The following is a 12,042-nucleotide window of genomic DNA, read 5'->3' on the forward strand; positions in this document are numbered from 1 at the left end:
AATCTTAAAGTGATAATTTATAGTTTTAAATTAAAGTGAGCATTTGTAATCACTTATAATTTGAAGTGATCACTTACCAACTTAAACTGATCAATTAGAAAAATAACTAATAATTATATAAGCTCATATAAGATGAGACGATCCCATAGAACACTTATTGTAACATATGTGGGTATTAAAGTATAGATGACTAAAATTTCAACTCCAATACAACATAAAAAAAATAATTCTACAAGATTCTAATATTGTACTTCTACATAGGTTTAAAAAATCTTGTTAGATTTCGTAGTAATTTACTTTTGAGGCAAAGGAATTATATATATATATATATATATATATATATATATATATATATATATAATAATAATAATAATAATAATAATAATAATAATAATAATAATAATAATAATAATAATAATAATAAAATTTGATTTCAACACAAATATTACTAAATTCAACCTAAATATATATTTAATTTGTAAAGTATGTATTAATTTTATTAAATTAGATGATTAAGTTTAGACTCAAACACTATTGAGTTCGAGTTTAAGTTGGATTCACTTTTATTATTATAAATAAAACTACTAGTTTGAGCGTAAGTCTAAACCAAAATGACGTTAAATTACATTCAAGTCTAGTGTAAACTATAATTCAAACCTACATATTAATAAAAAGAATGAGAAAAAAAAAAATGAAACGTTATTTGTTAGTAATATGTTGCAATATTTGTGACTCTTGGACTCGACACTCCTCCATAGTCCATACTACTACCATTGTCCATCACTTTCGATAAGTATATATACCCTCTCCACACTTATGAAATTTGCCCTATTTTATTTGTTAATTTATGTTGAATGAGACTGTTTTGCTATGAGACGAATTCATGTAATTATTTTATTTTTCAAATTAAATTTAAAAGTAATCACTTTAACAAACTAAATGCATATGAGTAAATCCAATAATAATGATCTCACTATGAAACCGTCTCATTTAACAAGTTGTGTATTTTTAGTGTGTCTCATCACCTTTACCCCAATTCTAATTTTAGTCACAATCACAAATACCAAATTTTTATTAGTCATGAATAACTAGGGCCGTCAGTTTTAGGCCCCAGAACGAAAGATTCAAAGAGCTCTTAAAAACTTAAGGCTTAATAACTTAAAAGTATAATTACTTCTTTTGTTTTGTATTGTTGATGTTTTAACTATTTTATATAAAAAAATACGAATAATTCATATTACATAGAAAAAAACATAAATTATATATAATTTTTGGCCTTAAAAAATTTGGGGCCCTGGGCGAAAGCACGCTTTGCCCTTGCTAATTGACGGCCATGTGAATAACACCAACTTCGGGGTGCTTTTTCCTAGAATAATATCAACTTTAGTTTATTAGCTAATTTACCAAATGTTTTTGTCATATAATCTCCTATTATTTGATATTTAACATTTTAGGGATACTCTAAAAAAATACCCCTAAGTTAGTGTTATTCATAATTAATCAAAAGTTGATATCATTATATGAAAATAAACAAAAGATTGTATTATTTATGATAATTTTTCTTATTTATTTTCATAAATTTCCCTAATTACCAACGGAATAATTTTAATGAGACAGGAAAGAAGTAAGTACATGCCAAACTACAAAAGGAGGTACAGCTATATATAATATATATATATATATATATATATATATATATATATATATATATATATATATATATATATATTTATAATATATATATATATATATATATATATATATAATATATATATATATATATATATATATATATATATATATATATATATATATATATATATGAACAAGACTAATAAAAATATTCTAACTGTGAGATCATCTCATTTAAAAATTTGTAAAATTTATTTGATTGGAAAGATATTCATGAATCTACAGTCTAGATCACTATAAAATTCCATCTATTAGGATACAACTAAAAGCAGTTGCGAATCTAAAAAAAAAATTAAATAATATCAATAAATTAAATTTAAAAAATTACATTCATAAAAAATTTAGTTAAGACGATAGTCTACACCGACTTTTATGTATCATTCACTATTTGGTCCATTAATATGCTGCTAACGAATTACACAAGTAATAACAAGCATCATTCTTAACACTCTATTGTAACAGTTAGAAGAAATCATCTTATATACTAAAACGACATGCATGTATAGACCATGTCTACTAATCAATACTCCATATGTTCCGATGTTTCATAACGAATATTCATGAAAACTATGAAAAAAAGATATATATTTTATATGGTAGAGATATTATTTTATTAAATAATAAAAAAGTAGAGACAATAAGAATAAAAAACTAATAAAATAAAGTTAATATTAGGATAAAGAGACCACAAACATTAAAAAATATTAAAATAAAATTGGTGAAAAACATATAAGAATATAAAAGTATTAAAATTTGGGTAATTAAGGCTAATTTAGTTTTAAAAATCTGTATCCGCCCTTGGCTACAAGTCTACAACTACAACATTAGTCAATGTCGTCTATGGATCAGTTCATCAACAGGAGTATCTTTTAATTTATTCAACCCCTATTAAAATAAGTACTAATTATGAAGTTAATTTTGATGTATAAATGAAGTATTTTATTGCATAATTGTGTAATTTTAAAATACGATTTTTTTAATCGTTTAAAGAGACCAATATTTAATGTAGAGAAATATACTAATTATATAGACTCGTCTAATACTGACATTATTTCATATAAAAATTGCATATGATATAACAAATTGACAACTCTACCCAATGGTCACTAGACACAAGTTCACAACGTAAAGACATAGTATAATAGAGTATGCAAGTTGCAAATTCATTAGATTGAATATTTTGAACATATTTGTAAGGAGACATAACATTTTATCAGCCTCATTTATGAAATTTTGGTGGCGTAATGCGTATTTAATAATTAAGTTTTAATATAAGATTTTTAATAATAAATAAAAATGTATTGAACAATTAAAACCTTAAAAATATTTATAAGTTTCACAATGAGCTTCAAATAGATTGAATTTCATTAACTATTATTACCAATTTGATTAATTTTCTTAACATTCACACAAAATGCTTTATTATTATTCTAACCGTAAAAACCATCACAATATTGTGAGTGAATATATTTACAGAAATTTTTTTCATGTATAAAATGAAATTCATTATTTTTATGTTGGGACTTGAAACCTAAAACGCACAACACTGCACATGCTTTCCGCCCTACCCCAGATACAACTTTGTATTTTATTAACAAAATAATAACATGATTGAGAATAGCATATTTAATTTAACCATTAAGTAGTCTTTTAAGAATTACTTTCCTTATCGAAAATTGCTTTAATTTCTTTTACCATGAAATTTATCTCATTTTTATTTTTTATGATGCTCGTATCAACGTTTTTTCTTAAAATTCATTTACACATTACACATTATCTTAAAATTCATTTACATATTTTTCTATTACATCACAAAATTTATTTTTATTTTATTTTTCTTAATTTTGCTCCAAAATAGCAAATTTGGTAGTAGACAAGAACTAATAAATAATGAAGATCCACGGACAAGTTTCATGATTTTAAGAAAGTAAAGATACAAACAAATTAAGCATGGATGATATTAGTTATATGACAGCTTTCAACTTTATAAACAATCATCGTATATTAAAGTAATGGCAATTGGCATATGGCAATACCAATAATTTACTTGGTATCCAAAGACAATATAACCTAATTTACCAATTTTATTGTCAATTTTTATTTATATAAAAGAAAATTGTAGTATGTCTCAGCTAAAGTATGTAGCTCTTCCGTCTCACATGTTTTTCTCAAATCACATTTACGAATTTTAGTGTCTAATAATTTTGAATATGATTTCTCATTGATCTATATAAAAAAACATATTCATGTGCGTGGAATTTTGTAATAGCTTCGTCTCAATATATATTTTTTAATATTAACTTTTTAAAATTTTTAAAAACTCACAATTAAAATTATTTGACATTTAAGTTGCATTGGGATATATTCAAAAAGTAAATAGAAAAAACAAATGAAAATAGAAAAATACTACTTATTTAAGGTAGAATTTGAATTTAATTCTCATTGACTTTATTTTTTAGTCATCTCTTTTCCTCAACCTATCATACATTCTAACAAAAAAGTTTTTTTTATTATTATATTAAATTAGATATTTTGGAATTGATGCAATCCATCTAGTGGTTGGTTGGAAAAGACTTTGCTAACAATTTATGACATACCATCCCCTAAAATTAATATGCCATCATCTTTAAGTTTCTAAATCCAATATTCATGAATTAAAATAAAAATTATGGAATCAAAAAATAAATAAGCCCTAAATCCATACTTCTATTGTTTTAAAGTATGAATATTTAATCTATTTCATTGCTTTAACCAAACAACTCCTAAATTTGAAACAACAAATGAGTTTATTTTAATAATTTAATTTAGTGAAAGTCTATACGTGCAAAACAGTAAAATAAAATAGAATTAAGAAAAATAATTTACCACAGACTTTTCCCATTTTTTTTAGTTTCTTTGTTTAGTCCGTCCGCCAAATTTTCGTCATGTTTATTTTTAGTTTTGATTCAATCTCTCTTTCATTCTTATCAGTTAATTTTATGTTTTCATCTCATCTATGTATTTCTCTTATTTTTTCATAAAACATACTTCTATCTTTCGACCACCTTTTATCCTTTTTCTTGGTTTACTCACCAAATATACTTATAGCAAATTTAATGGGACAAATAAAGTGTTAGTAGTCCTAAATATCAATAATCATAAATATCATATACTAATATAGAAACTCATAGAATACACGAATTTATAAGTACAAAATTATATAAAAAAATAATTTCAAATAATGACGCAAGTATATAATATTTTTATTAAATTTACCGAATAATACATGACTTTTTTCATTCAAATAAACATATTAAAAAGTAAGGTAAAAAGAATTACTATAATAAATCATATAAATATTTTACATAATTTAGCTCTAATTTTAAACAAAAATACCAGATTCTAAATTAGGTAAATATTATTAATGTAAACAACTGTCATTCATTAAAATAATTTTACTTATCAAGGCTCTTGAAAAATGACATTGTTATTTTTTAATATTTTTATTAGTACGTATTATATGATATACTCGTATGTTTTGCAGCAATTGGACTGTTTGGACCCTTAAGTCTTAGGTGTGAGGTAAGCAATTAAAGAAATCTTTGTAGTTTAATGAACTATCTCTGAATATCTCCTATATATAACTAATGCTCTCTACAGCTATTCCTGCACACTAACTACAAAAACAAAAGCAAACAGAAAACCATGAAAGAAGGAACCAAAGGCATGACAGAAGCAGCAGCACTTCCTGCAGATTTTGATGACATCATAACAACAAAGCCTCCTAAGAGAAATAAGTTTGCTTTTGCTTGTGCTACCTTGGCTTCTATGACTTCTGTCTTGCTTGGCTATGGTATGTTTTTTGCCTTTTCTTTTTCTAATTTACATATTTATACATATTTTTTTTTATCACTAGAGGTGTACAAAACAGACTCAATAATCCAACATTTATAAAATCTTATAACCAAATCCAATTTTAACCCAACTTTAAAATGATATTAAAATTATTCATTTTAAATCGATGCGAAACCCATAATCCGAAATCACATATTGTGAGAGAAAACGAACAAATTCTATACTCTCTATGTTTCTTTGAAATTGGTATTAATGGTGACACATTATCACAGTCTGTCGGTGGCAAACTCAAAGGATATGGAAGTATACTCTAATAATGTGTTCCATTTTGTAAGATCTAAAGTGGAGATGAAGAAATCTCTTCATCTGGATTATGGAATCCTAGATTTTTAAATATCATGAAGTAAAAAAACCAAGATGGGTATTAAATAAAATTGAGTTCTTGGTAAGAACAATGTTTACTATCTTCACCTTGCATATTACTCCCTTTCTTACAATAGTCAACTTGTACAAAGCTAAATTTGAGATTGAGCAAATTACTCCATTTTAGTAGAGAAATGCAAAAATTAAAAGGAATGTCACCATATATGTGAAAATTAATAAAAATTACTTTCTATATTTGTATGAGTTTATCAATAATTTTATTTAGATATCTTATTTTATTTTGTAATATTTCTATTTTTGGTAATAGTATTATCATTTATCTTTAATTCTTATTCAAATATATATGTAATAATTTAATTTCAGATATTTATGTAATGATACACTTTTTTGCCTCACTTATTTTACATCATTTTAAATTATAATATTCACCTCTTTAAGGACCTGACCAGGAAAAGGGGCAGTTAGTGGAGCCGTATCCACGTCTTAGATTACTAAACCCGTACCTTTTACCCATCGTTTGTTATTGTTCATTGCCTTTAATTATCGCTCTTTAGCTCCTTCTTTACTTTTATCTTTATTTTTAGTTATTTGTACGTATTATTCTATTTGTAAGTTGCATGTTTCTCTCTCGTTGAAGACCTTTCTCTAGTCGAGGGACTCTTTGACCGCACTCTTCTCTATGGGTATGAGCTGCCGTCTTTCTTCCCTCCCCAAACCCTGACTATAGTTTTCTTTGAGCGGAATACACTAAATATGATGATGATAAATTACAATATAAAAGTTTTTTTCCTAAATGATACAATGAGATATGGCCAGCAACCGGAGTAAAAACTTTGGACCAATACAAAGAAATGAGCCTTATTTTGAATTAAGAGTGGACCTTGTTAGCCCTACATATGATAGAATTATTAAAATAGATAAGATAAATTATTAAAAAAGGTATGGAATAAGACGAAAATTAACTTATTTCTAAAAGTAAGCGTCTAATTTTCAAATCTGAGGTTTGTTTCTGTTCGCAGTTAGTAGTGCTTAATTTTTTTAAAAGGCAAAGAAGTTGTTCGCAGTTAATAACTACGAATAGAGCTGTTGACTTTTTTGACCTTATTTGCAGTCACTTACAAGCTCATTAAGCTCGATGGTGTTCGCAGTTACTAACTGCGAACAGGGTCAAAAAAATCAACAGCCTTGTTCCTAGTTATTAACTGGGAACAACTTCTTTGCCTTTTTAAAAAACTAAGCACATGTTCGCACTAACTGCGAATAGAACCAAACCTCAAATTTAAAAATTAAACGCTTATTTTTAAAAATAAATTGATTTTCATTTTATTTCGTGCTTTTTTTTAATAATTTATCATATGATATAAGACTATTCAATGACAAGATAACAATTATGTAAGGGTTGCACGTTTTTTTGTCATCCACAACTTGTATGTAGAGTGTAGACCCGTTTATAAAGTTAGAGTTTGCCCATTACTTTTAGAAATTCATCAATTTATTGAATTTTTTTTAGATTAGTGACTCATTTCCTGGTCATTAATATTTATTAAAACAAAAGATATTTATTTTTTCTTTGAATATGCTATATTTTGTAAGTCGTAATGAGTGCTTTTATATATTGTAAAAGAGATCAAATATTTGAAAACGTAGGGAGCAGAAACTAGAGGATGATATGTTGTTTATTCACTTAATCAATAAAATATAACTCCATGTAACATGATTATTAATTATTTTTGTTAATTTTAAAAATTTAATATACTTATTAGTTTGTGTTAGTTCTATTAAAATGTAATAACATAACTAAAATATTGAGGCGGATTTTAAAAACAAGTAACTTATAATTGGAGGATTCTTTGTTATGTTAAAAAAATTTTATTTATAAAAATATTTTTATCCTATTCACCAACTTTATTGAAAATATATATAATCCCTATAAGATAACTCTTCACAATGTTTACTAATTTTTTAATGCATCATTATCCATAGAAACTTTATAACATGTTGATTTTTTTTCGATATTACTGTCTCTAAAGCACAATATAATTTTTTTCCTTTCAAAAAGTAGCATAACATAATTTTTAAAATTATTATATATTAGGGTTAACAGCGTGTCTTGCATGAAACCGTCTCACTGTGAGACGAATTCATACATCAGCCAATTAATGTCTTTTTTATAAAAAAATTAATTAAATAAATTAAAAACTAATTTTCAGTTATTTTTTTATACTAAATATTAGCCAACCATATTAAGCCATCTTACAATAAAACGGTCTTAATAAATAATATTTATTGAGTTAAATGGCATTTTTATAGGAATAAAGCAAATACTTCATATTTTATTCTCTGGCGAAGGTAGTTATCTTTGAAGAAGTAGCTTATTTCATTTCCAACAAAAAGTGGAGTACAAAAAAACATACCCATAAGCCATATATATCAATAAAAGATAACCTTAAAAGATAGAATTGGATATATGTTAAAAGTCTACCATTAATTTCTAAATTTAAATACATCACTTTTTTTAAATGAAGCTTTTAACCACTTCCACTAATTTATATATAAACACACACAAAATAAACTCTAATAAATGCAAACAAGTCTTTAGAACATAAAAATTGCATTCATATTTGAACATATTTTTGTATTTAACTAAAAAAAATATACAAATTCTAAAATGAAACGATCTCATGGTTAACTCATTTTTATTGGGCTTAATTTATATACATTTAGTTTGTTAAAGATAATCACGTATAATTTTTAAATAATCAATTAAAAAAAATCACGTACAAGACAAGCTGAAAAAAGTGACTAATTTATGTATCCGTATAATAAACAACTCAAATATATTTTTTTTACATGTTGCAATTGCTCTATCCAATTATGATATCGAAGCAACACCTTATCACATCAGAACCTTTTGAATTTGAAGTGTACACATAATATATATTATCTCCTTATTTCTATCGTTAAATATTCACTTAAAATTAGAGATGTATGAGATTTAAATCCGTAACCGACATTAATTTATAATACCGCATTAAAAAAATAAATGTAACTAAAAATTTAGTCTGACAGTTAAATTCTCAGGATCAACAAACTTTGAGTTATTACAAATCAATACATGGCACTAATATTTATTTAAATTTAAATTAATTTCCTCAGATATAGGAGTAATGAGTGGAGCAGCAATCTACATCAAAAAAGATTGGAATCTAAGCGATGTAAAAATGGAAGTATTATTAGGAATCTTAAACGTTTATTGTCTCTTCGGCTCTTTCGCCGCCGGCAGAACTTCCGACAAGATTGGCCGCCGGTACACCGTCGTTTTAGCTGGAGCAATCTTCTTCGCCGGAGCTATTCTCATGGGGTTCGCTACCAACTATGCTTTTCTCATGGTCGGCCGTTTTGTGGCCGGCATCGGAGTTGGTTATGCACTTATGATTGCACCTGTTTATACTGCAGAGGTTTCCCCTGCTTCATGCAGGGGATTTCTTACCTCTTTTCCCGAGGTGTTTATCAATGCTGGTATTTTGCTAGGTTATGTCTCTAATCTTGCGTTTATGAAACTTCCAACTCATTTGAGTTGGAGGTTTATGCTCGGGATTAGTGGAATCCCAAGCATATTTCTTGCTGTTGGTGTCCTTGCTATGCCTGAGTCACCGAGGTGGCTAGTCATGCAAGGACGACTTGGTGAAGCTAAGAAAGTTCTTAAACGTACTTCAGATTCGCCAGAAGAGGCTCAACTTAGACTCAGGTAATATATTATTACATCTTAAATTTATGTTAAAATATTAAAAGTACTTCATATGATTTATTATTAAAGATCAATTAAAAACAATCTAGCTCCTTATTTATATAAAGAATAAGGATATATGATTGTATATATTTGCTCTCTTATATTTCGTTTATATGAGAATTTAGATGAGTTAGTTTAATAAATTGAGGTAAATAAATGTTGTATTCTAATAACTATGAATGTATTTTTGTTAATAGGGATATAATGGAGGCAGCAGGGATCCCATTAGAGTGCGACGATGATATCGTTATAGTTGATAAAACGAAACGAAATTCTGGGGAGGGAGTTTGGAGAGACCTCTTAATCAACGCCACACCTGCGGTGAAGCGAGTGTTGATTGCTGGCATTGGAATTCACTTTTTTCAACAAGCCTCAGGCATAGACGCCGTAGTGTTATATAGTCCAAGAATTTTTGAGAAGGCAGGAGTTACAAGTGATATGAACAAGTTACGTGCAACAGTGGCTGTTGGATTCGTTAAGACCCTATTCATATTAGTTGCAACATTTACTTTGGACAAGTTCGGAAGAAGACCTTTACTACTTACTAGTGTAGGAGGTATGGTCATAGCCCTTTTAACCCTAGCCACATCTTTAGCCATAATAGACCATTCCCATGAGAAGATTACGTGGGCTATAGCCTTATGTATAACCATGGTTTGTGCTTATGTTGCGGCGTTTTCGATAGGGTTAGGACCAATAACATGGGTTTATAGTTCAGAGGTTTTCCCATTAAGGCTAAGGGCTCAAGGTACTAGTATCGGTGTGGCAGTTAATAGGATTGTTAGTGGTGTAATTTCAATGACATTTTTGTCCTTGTCCAATGCAATCACGACAGGTGGCGCGTTCTTCCTTTTCGGAGGGATTGCTGTTATTGCTTGGTTTTTCTTCTTCACGTTTCTCCCTGAGACTCAAGGAAGAACACTTGAGGGTATGCATGAATTGTTTGAAGATTTTAGATGGAAGGAATCCTTGCAAAGTAAGAAGTCAAATCATGAGGATAGGACAAAAGAGGGCATCAATGTAAAGAGTCAAATACAATTGGGAACTACTACTAACAATCAATAAAATGCAATGAAGTAATGATTTTGTAAATGTACAAGTATATAAGTATAGTTGAAGAACAATATGCCTACAACAAAGGCTCTTTGGTTTTTATAGCCCTTCCATTAGTACTCAATCTCAATTGTTATATTATGATCTAAAAGCTTGTAATTAAGTCGTGTGTTAAAGAGGTATATACACACAGGTAAAACAAACATATATTGTTCATACATCGTCCTAAAATCACGATTTTTTTTCATATAAACATAATATTTTTTATGCACTGTTCTAATTTAAATGGCAAATACTACTATCATATTTTATTTTTTTCATCAAAATGATTTCCACTTTAGTAAGGTAAGAAGATTGCATGCAACATTAGTTTTATATATGCAAAGATTCTTAAATTAGTTAACGCTTGATTGCAAAATTAAATCAATCAAACAACAAGGCTACTATATTGCAATTCCACCGTAAAGAATTATAAACCTTTAACTCTATTAAAAAAAAAAAGCTGAAAATAAATCTTATTTCAACTAAAGCATGTACTAATTTACTCAGGTTAAATATGCTAATGAGAAAAATAGATATATGTTCTTTTTTTATTTAAGGAAGGAAAAAACAAGATTACTAATTGATGATAGATGAAAAATATGTTATTTTGAAATAAATAATTGAGGACTAATTATGAAAATGGTTCCAAGAATTGAGCCAATGCATTAGGGGTTCGCCATATAAAACTAGTCGTTATGCACATTGCACATGGTCTGCTCTACCCAACTCATTGAAATCAACAGGAATCTAATTAATAATTAACACCATGTAATATTTTATGAAGTAATATAATTTGTTATTACTAGATATGTAAGCATCTTCTAATTTTATGTGCAAAAATATCGTAATGTGAGTTGTCAATTTTACAATAAAAAATGTGTTGTTAATCGTCATGATCTTTATTATCATCTGAATATTATAAACAATTTTAAAGAAGTTTTTGTATCATGAGAAACTGTGTCAACTAATCCCACTTAAAATTTATAAGTTTTAAAAAATTCTTTAAGAATGCTCCAGATTTTACAATATTTTTGCATAAATTTGACTACCTTTTACAAAATTTCTAAATCATAATGATCACAATGTTAAAAATAGTCATCATCTCGAATGAATAAGTTTAGCACTTTTTGTTATTTTAGGGTAAACAGAATTTTTACCGACAATAAGAGAAAAAATTAATAATCTTGTAGATGGTGAGAAGTAAAATCCTATTAAAAGGATTGAAGGGAATACCTTGAACTTTAAAT

The 12,042-nt window shown here is 27.1% G+C and overlaps 1 protein-coding gene across 1 annotated transcript; it reads left to right on the plus strand.

The window, feature by feature from the left end:
- The first annotated feature begins 5,290 nt into the window (after positions 1-5,290).
- Positions 5,291-11,033, plus strand: LOC130828615 (polyol transporter 5-like). The gene is made up of 3 exons (XM_057694582.1): positions 5,291-5,524; positions 9,067-9,658; positions 9,898-11,033. Exons 1-3 carry the CDS (start codon positions 5,377-5,379, stop codon positions 10,763-10,765), a joined length of 1,608 nt encoding a protein of 535 aa, XP_057550565.1. The 5' UTR covers positions 5,291-5,376; the 3' UTR covers positions 10,766-11,033.
- Positions 11,034-12,042: the final 1,009 nt, after the last annotated feature.

Source organism: Amaranthus tricolor, chromosome 1 (genome assembly GCF_026212465.1).
Source record: "Amaranthus tricolor cultivar Red isolate AtriRed21 chromosome 1, ASM2621246v1, whole genome shotgun sequence".
In the NCBI taxonomy this organism is placed as follows: Eukaryota; Viridiplantae; Streptophyta; class Magnoliopsida; order Caryophyllales; family Amaranthaceae; genus Amaranthus; species Amaranthus tricolor.